Here is a 19,232-nt window from a genome sequence, read left to right as displayed (position 1 = left end):
TTGAAATTATTGAAAATAACACCAGTGATTTTTATTAGTTGACATCAAGGAGTTTCAAGTATGTTTTCTTTGATCCTATGGCTCTGGGAAAGGCTGCACGAGCCTTTTACACATGGGAAGTGGGAGGATATGTATAAATGTGGTTAGGTATAATGGGAATATGTATGATGTCCATGATCTTTGGTTTCTTTTTCAATAAATGTATCTCTCAGGGCACCAGGTTTACTTCCCTATGAACCTTTCACTATGGTGGCAGTAAAGATGCTCAAAGAAGAAGCCTCGGCAGATATGCAAGCGGACTTTCAGAGGGAGGCAGCCCTCATGGCAGAATTTGACAACCCTAACATTGTGAAGCTCTTAGGTATGAAAATACAAGTGAGGATATGCATTTCATCAGAAAACAGAGGATTTCCAAGTTTTCTTCCCTTGTTTATGCTTTTTCCTTTTCTCCTTGATCAGTGAGACATTTCTGTTCCATTTCAAAGTTAGCTTCTTCACCTTGGTCTATCCCAACCCTATAGGACGTTCATGGCTTAATGGATTATCCCTCTTTACATTCATCACTTCAATTTGTCTCTGTCTTTGCTGCCTCCTTACTATTTACAAAAATGTTTAAAATGTCCCCATTGTAAAAAATTAATACTGCTTCTCCATCACAAAATGTGTCAATATTGAAGAGTCTATATATTTTACTTATTTATTTTGTTTCTTCTCTTTCTTCCCTAACTAGAATGTCATGAGCAGTGATTTGTATCTTTCTATTCATTGTTGAGTTCCAGTTTATTCCCAGATTCATAAATTCAACACAAATTTTACAAATATTTAGCTTGTATTACTTACACAGCAATGAATAAAACTTTCAAAAATCTGTGCTCTTGGCTGGGAGCAGTGGCTCAAGCCTGCAATCTCAGCACTTTGGGAGTCTGAGGCAGGTGGATCACTTGAGGTCAGGAGTTTGACACCAGCCTGACCAACATGGTGAAACCCCATCTCTACTAAAAATAGAAAAATTAGCTGGGTGTGGTGGTGTGGGCCTGTAATCCCAGCTACTCAGGAGACTGAGGCACGAGAATTGCTTACACTGGGGAGGTGGAGGTTGCAGTAAGCCAAGATCACACCACTGCACTGCAGCCTGGGCGACAGAGGGAGATTCCATCTTTAAAAAAGAAAGAAAAAAAAATCTGTGCTCTCATAGAGCATACATTCACTCTATTGGAGGAGAGAGATAATAAAAATAAACACAAAAATATGGGATGCTGGATATTAAGTTCTAAAGACTTTTTAAAATGTTAAAGCAGAGAAGTTTTTAGAATGTGAGCTACAATGTTTGAAGTCTTCAGTGAAAATATTACATTTATATAAAGACCTGGCAGAGGCAAGGGAATAACAGTGTGGATATTTTGGAAAAGAACATTCCAATAAGAATGAGAAGCATTTGCAAAGGTACTGTGGCAAGAGCAGATGTGGCATGCTTGAAGAATAGTGAGGAGATGAATGTGGCTGGAGCAGAGTGAAAGATGGGGAGAGTTATCAAAGGTGAGATCAGAGAGGTAATAGGGGAGGTGGGCAGGTTCTGTCAGGCCTTATTAAAAACATTGGCTTTTAATCTAAGTTGGGAAACAAATGGAGAGTTTCAGCCAAGACATGACATGACACAACTCACATTTTTTCAGATCTTCTCTGGCTGCTTTCTAGGGCATTGCCTGAAAGGAAGCAATAAACTCAGGAAGACAGCAAACAGGTATTGCAATGATGCAGCAAGAGAAGGTGGTGGAATGGACCAGGTGGTGGTAGTGAAGATCGTGAGAAGTGATTCTCATGTGTAATTTGAAAGTAGAGCCAAATAATTTGCTGACAGACCAAATCTGAGATGTGCAGAAAAGAGAAAAGTCAAACATAGTATCAAGGTATTTGGCTGTGCAGATGAGTGAATGGAGGTGGCGTTGGCTGAGTTGAGGAATACCCAGGAGGAACAGGTTCTTTTAGTGGAGAGAGTGGGAATTCATTTAAATATGTGGTTTTTGTCTGGGCGCGGTGGCTTACACCTATCATTTCAACACTTTGTGAGGCCAAGGTGGGCAGATCACCTGAGGTCAGGAATTCAAGACCAGCCTGGCCAACATGGTGAAACCCCATCTCTACTGAAAATACAAAAATTAGCCTGGCGTGGTGGCACACGCTTGTAATCCCAGCTGCTTGGGATGCTGAGGCAGGAGAATTGCTTGAACTCAGGAGGCGGAGGTTGCAGTGAACCAAGATTGTGCCATTGCACTCCAGCCTGGGTGACAGAGCAAGACTCCATCTGAAAAAAAAAGATGTGCTTTTTGCCGATGCCTATTCAACATCCACATGAAGTTAAGGAGGCATGTGGATATGGAGGCTTAGAGTTCAAAAAGGATGATCTGGTTAGACATGAATCCAAGGCTATTGCAGTATATAGAGTATTTAAAACCATGAGGTTGGGCAAGACACCTAAGGATGGAAAAAGCAAGCCAGAACAGAGAAGAAGTCCAAGGACCAAGGCCAGGAGCATTCCAGCATTTAGGATGAGAAAGAGGAGATGAACAAGAAAAACAAACTGAAAACAAGCAATCAATGAAATAGAGTAAATCAAGAGAGTGTGGTGTCCTGGAAGTCAAATGAAGTATTTTAAATAGGTGAAAGTAAGCGTGTCTTATGCATTAAGTCTAGTAAGAGAAGGACTATAAAGTGACTTTGAATTTGTAAACATGGAGGTTTATTGGTAACCCCGAGAAGAGAAGTTTCTTAGGAATGTTGGGGGCAAGAGGAAATGTAAGTGAGCTCAAAAGAAGAGGAAGAGAAAATTTGGAGAAAAAGTATAAACAACTTGTTTTGCTATAAAGATGAACCAAGGAACATGGATAGAGCTGAAGGGGGCAGAAAGAGGCATGCTTCCTTTCATGTAGAAATAATAGCATATTTGTAAATTAATGAGAATGATCCAGTAAAGAGAAAACTTGATTATAGGGTTGGCAAATAGTGGAAGTAACATCTTTGAACAGTGAGAGGGAATGGAATCTTGACACTGTTGGATGGACTGGCCTTTGTTAAGAGAATGCTCAGATCAACCATAGTAATAAGACAGTATTGACTGAAGATTGTAGACAGTCTCTTCTGACTGATTTAGTTTTCTCTGTGAGGTAGGAATCAAGATCTCATCTGAGAGTGAGGAATGGGAGAAGAGTTGAAGATTTGAGGGAAGAGAAGAAATAAATCGTCATCTAAGAAAATCCATTTTTACATAAAATATAAAATGGACTAGAGAAATATAGTATGATTGGCAAGAAAATTAAAAACTTACTTGAAATTAGAGATTACACATTTAACATGAGACTGGTCAGCATGGTTGTGTATTCATCCAAATGCCACCAGATGGGCATAGACCCATTAATGAGGAATTAAATTTTATCAGAATTAGCATTTTGCCACGCAAGTAAGTTGAAGTCAAATTGAGGCAAATAAGAGGGGTGTATGCAAAGGAGTGATTATTATGATTGATCAAGGAACTTAAGTTGTTTAAGGAAGGAAGACAAAACGTGAAGAAAGTGAGGGATCATTAAAAGGGGGTAGGATCAATAGATTAAAAGTTTCAGTTGGGTCAAAGGATTTTTAGAGTTAGGGCACTCGAGGCAGTGAACTAGGGTGAAAAAGGGAGGAAGTGATGAACAAATAGAGTAACTGAAAATGAGATTATGGGAGGTATACAGATGTATGGAATGACAAGGTCAGGAGTATGACAATGAGAGTAATTAGCTGAAGTTGGGCAGAGGTCTAAGGAAAGAAGTAAAGTAATTTAGTGGTCAGGATATTGGAAGGAATCTAGATAAATATCAAAATCAAGAATTTCTATAGTAGCATCTTGAATACTTTCTGGCACATTGTAGGTACTCTATAAATATTTGTTCAATAAATGAGTAAAAGATATTCAGTACATAACAATTCATCTCGAAAATACTTCTTCCCTTTCCTCAAATCCTGAACATTCATTTATTCATTCTTCATCACACAAAAATCTGAATCTGGCTTCTGCCCCCTACCCTCCTTATTTACTTTCTCAAATAGTATACATTTACTCATTAAACGAACATATACACATGTATATTTTCAAGATTATCAAGCAATTCCTATTTCAACTTTTCTTAAAATGTTGACTCTGTGTTCATATACAGTTTATAACATCCTGAATTCCTGAAATTGACTCAAACACAAACTATGTACAATTTTCAAATTATGATCACCACAGTAGCATACTTACACATCACTACTTGGAGTTTTCTCTCATTTTTATTGTCCAACAAGAACTGAAACTTATGTTGCCATTTGTTAAATGCTATATCTAAATTCCATTTCAATATCCAATGAACACAGGTTCTATTTTTTATCAAGTATGCATAAGCAGTAATCATTCACGCAAGTGATTCCACTAGTCTCATAGTTTCTTGGAAGTGAATCCCAATGAAATAAGATGACAACAGTGGAAGAAAGGGGAATTGGGAAAGTCCATAAATTTCACTTCTATCAATAAAAGAAATCTACTTTGTTTTATATATTTGAAATATCAGCCACTTACTGAACATGTTCGTATCTTAAAAATTGACTCCCCTTTATTGAAATCCTAAAGTGTACAATGGTTTTGTAGTCATAAATTGGGAAAAAATGGTATAATTAAAGAAATATGTAGAATTTTAGAATGGGAGTAGGCATTAAATATTGTAGACTCTTACGGAATGTTCTGGCAGTGGAGCAAATAGTAGAACAATCAGGTGAGATTATTCATTGAAGATGTCATGCCAAAGTTTAAAGACATGGCTTGGGCTAGGCATGAGGTTTTCTTATGCCCATCCATCTACCTATCCATCCTTAAATCTATCCATGCATCTACCTATCCATTAATTCATCCATCCACCCATCAACATATATTGAAAACCCATAGTGAGCCATGTTAGACCTGAGGTTACAAGGATGAATAAAACACAGTCTTCCTCTCAATAATTATTCCATTTTGAAGTCCCAACTAAGAGTTGGTTTTGAGTAATTACAATATAGAAAACATTTCAAGGTCTTAAATAAATGTATATACATATATAATTATAAATTATATCTGTACACATATATATGTAATTGTTCATAATGATCACAAAGTAGAAATCTTTTATATAATATTTTCTTTATCAGATTGGAAAATTTCATTAAATAAACTTAGAAATTTTTTCTATTTCTGAGAGAAATAGTTTTCACTTTTTTCCAGTATAAGAAATTGTTTTTAAATCAACTCAACCAACGTAACAATGGTAGAGCCAGCTGATGAGATAGGTAAGTCCCTGTTAACTAAAGATTATCCAGAAAGGATCCCATAGAGGAAATTTCTAAGTATTACCCAGTTGGTATTTCTTTATTTTTTCCCTTTAGTTTATATAAATATGCTAATTGAGGTCCTTGCAATTAAAATTTAATGCCAAAATAAATAAACCAAGATAGCAGTATTCCTCATTTCTCCTCTTTTTCAAACAGCTACTTTTAACTTTTGCCTGAAAAAAAACCCAATAGATCTAATAATCTATTTTTAAGGTGATGTGAAATTATGCCCATCTTATCTAATATTCCAGGTTCTCCAGTTTCCCTCTCAAATATCAAGACTTTAAGATTTGAAAATGATCTTCTGGCTTTAAATCTAAGACTTTATTTATATTAACATTTTTTGGTAGCATGAACATTGTAAAACCTAAATTTCAAAATGTTTTACGGCAGCAACTTAAATACTTCATCTAAGACACTTGAATTGTATTTGTTATTGTTTCCAAACTTGACACATCTTTCTTATTAACATCCTTCATAGAAGTAAACAGAAACAGACAGCAATTATATTACATACTCAGAGCAAGCATCCATGCATAAATTAATTCACCGAACATTATGAGACATCTGCTCTGCCAGACACGTGGTAGGTGTGGGGAATTTTTAAAGAAGAATAAGGTGCAATCTCTCCTTTCAAAGTGCTAAAATGTCGGGGAGAAACCTCAAATAGTCAAATGATTATAAAACAGGATGGTAGGTTCTCTGCGAAAGGATGATGGCAGGAAAATCTAACAGTTACTGGAAGGGTCAGGAGCTGAGGCACCCTAGGGAGAGAGATAAATAAACTGAATCTTAAAGGCAAAGAGAGATGTTTAGGCAGAGAAACAGGGTCATGGTTCAACTATGGTGTTGTCAACAAAAAACCAGAGCCTCCAGATTTCAGAGAGAAGAGCCACCCCAATGAACTGATACACCATGTACTTATATGCACCATGTACTTGATGAGCCATGTATGATGTACTTGTGACAAGTGCCCAGGACAACAGCGCTCTGCTGGAAGTCCTCAAAAACTTTAGCCAAGGGACGGAAATCCCACTAACCAGAGTGCATTTCCTAGCTGAGACTTCTTTTGTGTTGTGATTAAAAGGATGTAAATATTAAAAAACAAATATACTACAACAAAAAACAGGGCTTCATATCTTCTGACCTGGTTGTTTGCTTTTGGAGTGCTCTTTCCATTGTTTCATTGTAGAAACTGAGACTAACAGAGGATGGTCTTTTGGTTCCAGGCGTGTGTGCTGTCGGGAAGCCAATGTGCCTGCTCTTTGAATACATGGCCTATGGTGATCTCAATGAGTTCCTCCGCAGCATGTCCCCTCACACCGTGTGCAGCCTCAGTCACAGTGACTTGTCTATGAGGGCCCAGGTCTCCAGCCCTGGACCCCCACCCCTCTCCTGTGCTGAGCAGCTTTGCATTGCCAGGCAAGTGGCAGCTGGTATGGCTTACCTCTCAGAACGTAAGTTTGTTCACCGAGATTTAGCCACCAGGAACTGCCTGGTGGGCGAGAACATGGTGGTAAAAATTGCCGACTTTGGCCTCTCCAGGAACATCTACTCAGCAGACTACTACAAAGCTAATGAAAACGACGCTATCCCTATCCGTTGGATGCCACCAGAGTCCATTTTTTATAACCGCTACACTACAGAGTCTGATGTGTGGGCCTACGGCGTGGTCCTCTGGGAGATCTTCTCCTATGGCCTGCAGCCCTACTATGGGATGGCCCATGAGGAGGTCATTTACTACGTGCGAGATGGCAACATCCTCTCCTGCCCTGAGAACTGCCCCGTGGAGCTGTACAATCTCATGCGTCTATGTTGGAGCAAGCTGCCTGCAGACAGACCCAGTTTCACCAGTATTCACCGAATTCTGGAACGCATGTGTGAGAGGGCAGAGGGAACTGTGAGTGTCTAAGGTTGAAGACGTTCAAATAAAATGCTGCAGTTTCCTCTCAGACTCTGTGAGCCAGGGGAATCCTACACCAGAGGCCCGACAAGACCCACATAGGAAAGAGTAAGAGTAGACATGAGTAGCATGTTTTTTCCCAGGGAGAGCAAAGACAGTGCAAAACCCATGTGGTAGACGGACCTGTTGAAGGCCAGTGATTGGAAACACAGGCTAGGTAATGTGTCAGATAATGGAGACAACTATTTTTCTTTATGAAGGTTTGTAATATACACTGCACAGGGAAGAAGGTCATCTTGTTCAGTTTCCAAATTAGCTGGTCACAGAGTAAAGCTCTCCTGTATTAAATTTTAATATGAAATGGGATTCAGAGCTTCATTTTTTAATCGAGTTAATTCCTGTCCATTGTGAAAATAGCTTAATCTTCATGTAAGACACTTAGGTGAAGTACAGAAAACTAAAAAGAAGGAAAAGCCACTCATTTTCTCTCCACCCAAAGATGAGTCTCAGTGTTTTGTTAAATCTTTCTTGCATTTAATGCATAATTTTATATTTGTTTGTATTCTGCGGAGTTGTGGTTATATTTTATTGATAGAGGGTTTCTAAGGAATGAAACAGCAAATCAGCAAGGCTGTGACTTTGAGTTCACTTTTCTGTCCTGTGTCCCTCCTTTTTTCCTTTCTGTGCACTTGTCATAAATTAAATCTGCTTATTTTATTCCTCCAGTTTCCTTGAAACAAGTTTTTGTATCTTACTGATTTACCTTTTCCTTTAAAAATTGTATTGGTGTCTTTTCCATTGCTTTAATCTTTATTTCTTCTTCTTTCCAGAACTTCTGTCCTTTTTTAGTTATTTAGCTATTTTTTCCCTTTTATTTCATTCATATAATAAACACTCTGGCAGAAATAATAACATTTTAAATAACATTGTAGGTTGACATGTATATGCCTTTTGCAAAGTATCACTATTTTTTTCTGCATTTGCCTTTGAAGCCACACATTTCAAAATTCTCACCTATTAATATTATTACTAGAGTCTATTTAAATCTCTTAACCATAATTTATAATATGGGATTTCAAAAGATACACTTGTGGCTCTGAGTTATTTCAAAACTGATATATCTGTGCATTCTGACATTTTATTCCTTTTAGAAACAAATTCAATTGGCTGTGGAATTAACTGATTTTGTTGTATTTCATGACTTTATTTTTTTTAAAAAAAAAAAAAGAACCTCTGGAACTCAGATTCCTGGAGGTTCAGATTTTTTCTTAGTGGACCCTCACACAATACATCTTTATCTAAGTCCATACATGATCTGAGTTTATTTCCAATATAGCATTAACCCAAATTCTCCTGAAAATGAACAGGGAAGAGAAAATAACAGTCTACTCTATACCGGCTTATCTTAATTCAAACTAATTGGTAGTTAGGGCATTGGAGGAATGGTGTGAGTTCTTGAAAGTAGATTTTCACTGTCTGCTGGAAAACTCTGCCTGAAATCCCCAAATCTGCCTCATGTAACAACTTGACATCTTTGACGGGAAACCTGCCATTTCTTATTCATAGTGCCTCCAGGCAACCAAGATAAAAATGTAGAAATTTTCCTCAACTTTGCCCTCTCTTTCATCCTCAATTTTCATTTAGTTTCACTTCCTAAAATCCTCCTGCTGACATCCTCTTCCCTTCAACCCAAGAGCCGACGACTGAACCTCCACCGTTGTCCATCTGTCTATTATCTGGCCTTCCTCTCATTTCAGGCCTGAACAGATTCTACAGGATACAATGACAGTACGGCAGTCCTTAGTCACAGTTCTGGTTCACAAATAGCGAGGTCAGCGTTGAGGACTGAGACTTAGAGAAGTGCTTCAGATAAAAATCATGATTCTAAGTCCAAAATTGATACTGTCATCCAAAGGACTGAATGAAGAATAAAGCTGCAGTGTGCGTCCAAAACAGAAAGTCAGATGCCAAGAAAGCAGAAAAGTTGGAGAGGGCCACCAGCAAGTCTAGAACTTTAGCATAGATATCCATGGCTTATTTTAGATGGTTCATGTATGCTCTGCAAAATTCAAAGACAGCTTCGGGCTTTCTCCACTGATAAAGTTTTGTTGTAAAAGACAGACATAGAAATCAGGCTGACAGGAAATAGAGTAACAGTAATCATAAAAATTGTAATATCAGCTAGCATGTATTGAAATCTTACCATGCGGATTCTGAGGCCTTTAAATATATGAACTTAAACCTCACAACATCCCTGTAATGTTGGTACTATCATTATATACATTTTAGTTTTGCTTTATGTTGTTTTGTTTTGTTTTTGAGACGGAGTCTCGCTTTGTCTCCCAGGCTGGAGTGCAGTGGCGTGACCTCGGCTCACTGCAGGCTCCGCCTCCAACAGTCACAGAGAGATTGTGCAACTGGCCCAAGCACACACAGTAACAGAGCTTACTTTTTGACCAAAAAAGGCCAAATTCTCAACCACCACACTGTGGAGCCTCTGTACATTATAGAAGCAATAACTGAACCTCAGTAACTCTGTGGACGTGCTTTGCAATTTGCATGTAGTTTCAAGCACACATTATACCTTTTATTCTGTTAACTTCCTAAGTCTTTTTAATGAGTAGCAAAAAAGCATACTTTAGCATTATCAAGTTAATCAAAACATCTAATAGGTGACGTGCTTATTTTTTCATGAGTTCTAATTGCATTTTCAAGTTAAGATCACTAACTTATTTGCAAGGGCTCGGTCTAATGTTCTGAATCACAGGAATATAGATGCATTATTCACCAATATTGTTTTCTTTTTTAAATAAGGTATTTTTTCATGGTAGAATCATCATATAAATTCAAAAAGGTAGACAAAAGAGAGACACTCACAGTGTCACTGTTACCAAGCGCCAGGACAGACATCAGTAAGGCACCAGCAGTCATTTTTAGTGGTCAAATGCCAAACATGGTAAGATACCAGAGTATTTTTCACATGACATCCAAAAACATATTCTCTGGTGTTGTGGGGGAGCAGAAAAAGAACACTTTCTTTTCATTTTACAGTATATTACAAACCTGTTCCACGTCATTATTCTTCTAAAAACCCAATTTAATTTTGGAGTAATATTCTATTTTATTCATATGCTGTAATTTAGTTAATCAATCTTGTATTTTTGAACATTTAGGTTTTTTCCCAATTTTCATCATTATAAAAAATGCTGTAATTAACATCCTTATTTGTGCATGTCCACATTTCTTTTTATGAAAATTCAGAGAAAGGAAATGTCTGGACTAAATGGCACGTACAATATTAACACTTTTGTTATGTGGTTTCATATTCTGCAGAAATATGACTCCCACTTCCGCATTGGACAAGAGATCTCATAGCCCTAAACATTTGCTTTCGTAGAGAATTAATTTTCTGTTTTTTAGAAATCTTTTGTCTCTTTGGTTATAGAAAAAGAGAATCTCTTTTTAATTTTATTTTTTAAATTACTAGTCAGGTTGAATTTTTCTTGTTCCTAGGTCATTAACAGTTTTTATTTTGGCAATTGTCTACAGCCCATTTTTCTACTGTGTTCATTTTCTATTGAATTGTGGGATTTATCTCGTAAAAAGCATATTAAGCCTTTTTCATACTTTACACAAGAGATCACATATACTTACTTTACCTTAAAATAACATTTGCTTATTTTCATGTAAAAGCAGTATGTTTGAAAAGAAAAATAATATGTAATAATATACAATATATAATGTATAATCATAGTAAACAATAATAAAAATGAAAAAACACCAACCAGTGGTAATTAACGTTAACATCATAATAAATATTCTTCCAGCCTTTTTCAGATAGATAGGTAGGTAGGTAGGTTGGTAGGTAAATAGATAGATAGATGCTAGATAGATAGATAATTTAAACAAAAACAAGATCATATTGTTACATTACTTCAAGCCTTGCTTTTATCACTTAATATATCTTAAATATCTTCTACATGAACAAGTATGCATATGCAACATTAATTTTGAAGGTTGAATAGTATTATACAGATTTATCATAATTCACATAACTATTATTCTACTGTTAGACATTTGGTTTATTTCTATTTTCCATTATAAAATATAATGTTTTGATCATCCTGTTGCTAAATTTTGAAAGCATTTAAGTGATTTCTTTATCTATAAATCCTAGAAGTGAAATTTCTAAATCAAAGGATAAATGCACTTTCAATACTTTTTAATGTATTAAAAAATTGCCTTCCTGAATTATTTTATTAATATGTACCTCTCCTAGTCAGATCAGAGAGCCCATTTATTTCAACCTCACCAATACTCAGTATAACATTTTAATCATTGCCAATATAATAGCTAATAGCTTTAAGTTATTTCATAGCTTACGCTTACATTTCTTTAAATACTAATGAAATTGAACATTTTGTAATGTTTTGAGGATACTTGATTGGTGATTTCCCTCCTACTATTATTTTCCTATTGGGTATATATTTTTCTTGTTGCTTTGTAAGAGCACTTTACATATTAAGGAGTTAAATTTTGTGATACAATGTTTCAACTACTTTTATCATGTTAAAAATATAGACTTCTATTTATCTTTTATTATAGGTTTTATCAATCAGAAAAGAACATTGACTTTTCTGTCCATTCGGATAATTGTGGCTTTTTTCCCTAATTGATTTGTTAATATGTACAATTGTATGCATTTATTTCCTCATATAGAGATATCCTTGTCTTCTAGGAATAAACTTTTTGGGTGAATCACATCAATCTTTTACTTAACTACCAAATTTATTAACATATATTTGCATCAGTGTTAATAAGTTCATAAAATTAAAAGTTTATCATTTTCTTCTCTGTTAGAGTTTTGTATTGGCATTAGCATTTGTATTAACATTGTATTAGGAAAAACTCAGGAGTTTTTCTCTATAATCTTGGTTAGTTTATTTTTAAATAATTGTTATTTATGAAAGTAATATGTAAAAATGTTGTTTAAAAAAACTCACAAGAGGGTACAAATAAAAAAAATAAATAAAAGTTCCTTTCTTCCTTTTTATCTCTAGTCCCAGCCTAAGTGCTAACCACTTCACCCATTTGCAGTGTTAGTTCTTCTGGTGATTACCAGTGCAATTCTAACAAATAGATTTGCATTTCTCCTTCTGAATTGATCAATTTTTAAAAAATATGCAGCACTCTTACTCAAACTCCCTTTTCTTTTCCTGAGATATGTTAACTTCTAATATTATATTGTTTATCATAACTTTCACAAATATTTCTAAATAGAGGTTACCTACTGATTCTGGATTATGCTAGATAAAATTAGAGCTTCAAATTTCCCTCCGTCACTTCTCCCTGCCCTCTACTCTCACCATCAGTCAACTATACACCTATTTCTATGCTGTCAACTATATGTTCATTTCTATGAATCTGTAATATTTGCATTTTGTTCTGCAACAAATGAAGATTTAGGTGCTTTGACTAGGTTGATTCTAAACATCAAAAAACAAAAATAAAATATCTGCAATTATGTGGTCATGTATGCATTGCCAAATAATGGTATTTCATTATTTTGATAAATTTGATATACATTAATTCTTATTTTCTCTATTTTATGGAGAGAATATTTTAAAAATCACAAAAGTTTTACATTCACTTCTCTTCCTGACATTGTTTTATGGTTCCTGTTTCTGCTGCCTCTCTTCTTTCATGCCTTTTTTTCTGAAAATTATTTTGATGTTTTTTTTATTTACCACACATAATTACAAATGAAGAGTTGCTCTGGTTAGTACTGGTAGCAGGAGTGGGGTCCCTTTGCTGTTTTTTGGTATATTCACCCAGCGTGACCTCTTTTCCATAGGATGGCTATCTCTGGGCTCTGATTATGTGGCTCATGGGGAAGTATAGGCAGCCAGAGTCAGAACCCCCACAGTTCCAAAGTGATGAAAGACTGTGCTCTGAGATACAATATTTTGATGTATTTCACTCCCAGGGAGAGCTACTTGCTATTCTTTCACTGTTTCCCTTACCCGAAAGAGTATGATGTTCTCCCCATTTTCTGTATTGCCTCCCACCCAGGATCCTTCAAACTCACACCAAGGACCTTTCTCAGGCAAATTGATCTATTCAGATAGCAGTTCACAGGAATAGACATGAGGCCTCTTGGTCCACCTGCTCTATACACAATCTTCTGGTCGACCATCCTGATTGACAACCCACAGCCCATCCCTGTCTCAGTATTTGCTGACTCAGAGCATGGAGACTTCATACATGTGAAATCACATCTCCCCTCCCCTGACGCTTGGCTTGTGTGTATTGCAAAAGCTGCAATTTACTTTTTCCTGCACCTTGTCTTATCCATGGATAAGAACACTAAGATACTTTCCACTTTTCGAATATTTGTCAAAGTGATGGCACTTGGATTGGTTTCAGCATGTACATGATGATTCTTATTCATATACATTTACTGTCATATTGGTGAAATCTTGAGGGGAAAAGAAAAGGTTCTGACTACCATGTTCATCAAGAGACCTCTCTGGAATAGTTGAAATAGTTTAGGAGTTACCGGTTCACTCCTTCTTTGTCTTGTTTGTTTCCAGACTTATTTTTTCCCTCTTTCTGTTTCTTAATGTTGGAACAACCCACACCTCGATCCTTGGATGACATCTCCCTTTTCTCTGTATTCATCCCTAGTGATCTCTTCTGGTTGCAAGGCTATAAATGCCACCTGTATGCTGAGATTTTTTTTTATTTTTAGCTCAAACCTCTCTCCTCAACTTTACACTCACATTTCTAACTGTATGTTATGGATGATAACTTTAGATTCTCCTCCCCGGGACTAGGCTTTCTGTTTGATCTAGGAGCAAAGCTGAAAACTGTGGAGGTTGGTGTTGCCTTCATACCAAGGAGGAGTCTCAGAGCCTCTCCAATGCAAATGCACACTTGCAGTGTCCTAGTGCTGCTGACTTACGTACTTATTCTAAAGAGGGTAGATTGTGTCCATTTTAATAGCTTTCAATACCCTCGCCCATTCCCATTACAGCTGTAGAAATTCCCCAGCTGCAAATGGGTTGCATTTATCTGTTACCCATTCCTGATTTGCAGCATGATTGGCTGTTTCCTTTTCTGCATGGTCTATGTGTCACTCCATGAGAATTCGGGAGAGGAAAACTCGATATGGTGCTCATTCCATCATTTTAACCAAAGTGTTCTTTATTATGAAGAGGCCGTATCTCTGTTACAGTGGAGTCAAAGCTTTATAGCAAGCGTATTTCTGGTAACTATTCTTTTACTTGTTTCAGATCTATTTAAGTAGCACAGCCAGCAAGACAGAAAACTTACAAGCCTTTATTTTGGTATAGATCACCAGAGAAACCACTCACCACTCGCACATGGCCTTCGGTACTGGGTCATCACATATTGGAAGGTCAGAAACTACATCAACAGGAAAGACCCATAGGTGTGGGGGCCTGATGTATTTGCCAGTACATTTCTTATCATTATAAACAAAGATTTATGTGTCTAGATGTTTACCTTGCCTTCTAAGAGGTCATATCATCTGAATGAAGCAAAATCAAGGTAAGCCTTTATGTGTAAGCTGTTACATGTCTTCTTTATAGAATCCCTCTTAATTAAAAACTTCTAAGAGATTCAACAGGGTTAGTTTTTCTTACAACCTTCATCATCAGACCTGTAATTATGCAACTGGCCAGCACTGCTCTTTCAAACCACAGTCTCTGGAAAGTACACACCGTATATAGAATTTTGCCCATAAGAAGAGAAACCACCTGTAGTATCTAAGGTTATGTCAGAGAGATGTTAACCACAAAAAAATCCAGACTTAGATACACACTATCATTTTCTGGGTGTGTTCTTTACCCTTTAGAGCTGTGATTAAAATTAGAAGTGTTGGCATGACACTGCTTTCTGACTTTCATTTTTAGCCATGTTAGTGTTGCTCCTTCTTATTTTCAATTGATGTTTTACTCAAGTATGGACGAAACATAATTTAAAGTCACCTCCACTTCTGCTATCTTGATTTTTAAAATTATTGGGATGCATTATATTTAAGAATCTTAAGAAAGTCCATTAGTATTATGTATTTATCTTCTCTTCACTTAAGTCACTTTCTGACTCAGATCACCTTCTCAGGAGACTCTCAGCATCATTATGTCTGACATCACTCAGTTGCCTTGTTTATGGCAACCTAAAAAAGCAGCCGCCCTAATTTCAGCCCATTCCCAGAGTACCCTCACAAGTGACAGGCAATAAGGAATAAACTGATCGAAGATGAGAGAAAGGCTTACAGAGGAGTGACACTGAGAGAGCAAAAAAACCACAAATAAATTTCATTTCTAAGAACAAAGCAAAGATGACCAGGAAATGCCTCAGGAAATACTTTTTTTTCTTTTTTGGAGGAAGAGGGTATGATATTCCTTTTTTTTTTTTTTTCCCAACTTTCATTCTAGATTTAGGGAGTACATGGGCGAGTATGTTATGTGGACATATTGTGTAATGCTGATGTTTGCAGTACAACTAAACCTGTCACCCAGGTTGTGAGCATAGTACCCAATAGATAGCTTTTCAACCCTTGCCTCCCTTCTTCAAAGACCTGCCCCTTCTATTCCCCAGTGTCTTCTGTTCCCATCTATATGTCCATGTGTACTCAATGTTTAACTCTCACTTATACTTGAGGACATTTAGTATTTACTTTTCTGTTTCTGTGTCCATTTTGCTGCAAATGACATGATTTTGTTCTTTTATGACTGCACAGTATTCCATGGTGTATATGTATCACATTTACTTTATCCAATCAACCATTGATAGGCAACTGTGTTGATTCCATGTCATTGCTATTGTGGATAGTGCTGCAATGAACATATGGGTACAATGTGTCTTTTGGTAGAATGATTGATTTTTCCTTTAAGTATACCAAAGGAAATGGGATTGCTGTATCAAATGGTAGATCAACTCTCATTCATTTCTCATCGATTTCTCAAATAATTTCTCAAATCTCGCACTGTTGCCTGGGCTGGAGCACAGTACAGTGATCTCGGCTCACCACAACTCCACCTCCCAGGTTCAAGCAATTAGGAGACACAATTTTTAAGACATTTTAAAATAATAAACCCCAAATATTTTAGGGAAAACATCTTTATCTCTGTTTCTATAACTGTCAAACTGTTTCTAATAAGCTTTACAAAGCTATATGAAACTAGTTTTTAATTTTTGTATACTAGAGACAATTTTGGAAGAAAGTAGGTATCTACTCATCCAATTTCAGAGAACTCTGAGAAAGTTTAGTTATTCTAATGAAAGATCTATTTTCTTATTGCAGTAACTGTGAATTTAGCTGGCACTTGCCCAAACTTAGCGTTAACAGGTAATTCATTATATTTAAAACATAACCAACAAGACGATTCCAGAAAAACACAGCCCTAAAGGAAAAACCATTAATTATTTGAGATAAATATTCTACAATTAGATTCTACACTTCAAAAATCTACACTTAGATTTTTTTTTCTAAGATTGTTGTTTGTTATTTACTAACCTAACAACTTTCCATTAACAATAAATTTAGAACTTTTTTATATTTAAATATCAACATGTGCATTATTTTGGTGATGACATAATAAATCATTAGATGTTGCATACTTGTTATCAAGTGTATATAGATGCTGCATAAGTGTTATCAAGACAGGCAGCAGATGGAGTGTTGAAATATATGGACTCAGGGCTGAATCCATGTATTTCAACACTCCATCTGCTGCCTGTCAAATCCTAGCAATTTACTTAATCCCTTTGTGCTCAATTTTCCTCATTTATGAAATGAGAATAAGAATAGCACAAGCTCATAGGTTATTGGAAAGATTAAATGATTTAATATGTAGAAAAGGCTTAGAAAGGTACCTAATACACAGTAAATACTACCAAGGATTTTGCTAATATAATTGTGTCTAATTTTTTTCAATTATATAGAAAACTGGCATACTATAGCTAAATCACTACACAGATCTTTTTACTATTTCCTACAGATACAGTAATAGAACTAACATAATTAGGTCAGATGCAATAAACCTTTTTAGGAATTTTAATATATGTTACAAAATTACCCTCCAGAAATCTTGCAACAATTTACACAACCAATAGCCGTGTTTGAAAGTGCCTACTTCTGATACTTCAGCTAATTTAGCATATCATCAAATTTAATTCTTAGCCAGTTTGATAACTGAGAAGCTTTAGCTCCCTGCTTACATTTGATTTTTCTTTTAAATTCTTGCAAATATTGTTTGTTTTTCAGAATTTTTACTAGCATTTTTGGGGCATTTTGTGAATTATCAGGTATGTTCTACTGTTTGTCTTCTACTGATTGTCCTCCACATGGAACAGTCTAGTTTTTCTTGGGAATCCTGTTAGAATGTATGTTCTAGATCTGCCCTTCACATTTATTTATCTTTAGTTTCATTGTGTAAATTTTGTATCAATTTCTTCTGAGATAGGTAAATGTCTTAATCTGATTTTGTAATTCATTACATCTCCTATCTGCTTTTTACTGTTTTCATTGCATTATTTTTTATTTAATTATTTTAAATAATAATACATTCACTTGGGTCAGCATTCGAAGACATAAAAATCTACACAGTAGACTTCTACTTATAGGAAGAGGGGGTGGATGTGCTTTTTCCTCTTCCTTCCACTAAATACAACTGAAAACTCAAACATCATATAGAAAACCAATATAAGACTATGAAAGGTGGAGAGAAGTAGACAGTCCATCTAGGAAGAAGACAGAGTCAAGGAATGATACTCTGGTGAGCTCTCTAGGTTTTGTTTGGGCCTCAGTTATCTCAGACTTGAAGCTTAAGAAGCCAGCAACACAGAAACACCAGTGGGCATATACCAGAAACAAAAACAAAAACAAAACAAACAAAAAAATGCCCCAACTAAAGCCTGCTATCTTTAGACAAAACACCAGGAAAAGGGCACCTAGCAAGACAGAAACCTTTTATAAGATAATTGCTCTCTTCTAGCCAAATACTACACACACACACACACACAACAAACAAAAAAAACCAGCCTCACCTTCACCCACGCCAGCAAAGACCGAGTGGGGATCCTAGACTTCTCCCTCACCAGGTGTAATAAGGGGCTCAAACTTCCCACAGGTGTGAGTCAGAAAAGTCCTCTTCCACAACTCAGACTTTCATGCCTGAGCTCTAAATACGTGTAGAGGAAATATTTAAGGCAATGTATTATAAACATAGGAAGCTAAAGCGATATAAAAGGAGGTCCTTTCTACGCTTTGTTTGAACTGGTAAAATGTCGACACTAGTAACTGTGATAAGTTACATACATACTGTATAATGCCATATAATGGAATCCCTAGAGCTACCATAACAAAAAGATAAGATATACTTCAAGATATACAAAAAGATATACTTCAAAACACTATTGGCTGGGCGTGGTGGCTCACACCTGTAATTTCAGCACTTTGGGAGGCCGAGGCAGGTGGATCACCTGAGGTTAGGAGTTCAATACCAACCTGGCCAACATGGCAAAACTCTGTCTCTACTAAAAATACAAAAATCAGCTGGGTGTGGTGGTGCATGCCTCCCAGACACCTGGGAGGCTGAGGCAGGAGAAAAGCTTGAACTCAGGAGGCAGAAGTTGCAATGAGCCAAGATCATACCAGTGCACTCTAGCCTGGGTGACAGAGCAAGACCGCATCTCAAAAACAAACAAACAAAACCCACTATAGAAATATCAAGACTGAATTCTAAGAAATGTTCAAATAACCCACAGGAAGTCAAGAACAAGAAAACAGGAAGAAAAAAAAACACACACACACACACACAGAGCAAATAAAAAGCAACAAATAAAATGGCAGACATAAGCCTCGACATAGTAATAATTACATTAAGTATAATTATCATAGAATTTTCAATGTTTAGGTGGGCTT

At 36.3% G+C, this 19,232-nt stretch overlaps 1 protein-coding gene across 3 annotated transcripts in view; it reads left to right on the top strand.

Moving 5' to 3' along the window:
• The window catches only part of MUSK (muscle associated receptor tyrosine kinase), a 131,046-nt gene extending 122,413 nt beyond the window's left edge, over nucleotides 1–8,633 (top strand). For all 3 annotated transcript variants that reach the window (XM_065530235.2, XM_005581093.5, XM_074016827.1), the window contains 2 exons: nucleotides 213–361; nucleotides 6,606–8,633. In XM_065530235.2, the coding sequence (XP_065386307.1) occupies nucleotides 213–361; nucleotides 6,606–7,288 (832 nt within the window). In that variant the 3' untranslated portion in view covers nucleotides 7,289–8,633. The remainder of the gene's footprint in view (nucleotides 1–212; nucleotides 362–6,605) is intronic.
• Nucleotides 8,634–19,232: the final 10,599 nt, after the last annotated feature.

The sequence above is a fragment of the Macaca fascicularis genome, chromosome 15 (genome assembly GCF_037993035.2).
Source record: "Macaca fascicularis isolate 582-1 chromosome 15, T2T-MFA8v1.1".
In the NCBI taxonomy this organism is placed as follows: Eukaryota; Metazoa; Chordata; class Mammalia; order Primates; family Cercopithecidae; genus Macaca; species Macaca fascicularis.
The sequence above is the reverse complement of the archived record's forward strand: the minus strand, read 5'-3'. Positions and strand labels throughout refer to the sequence as shown.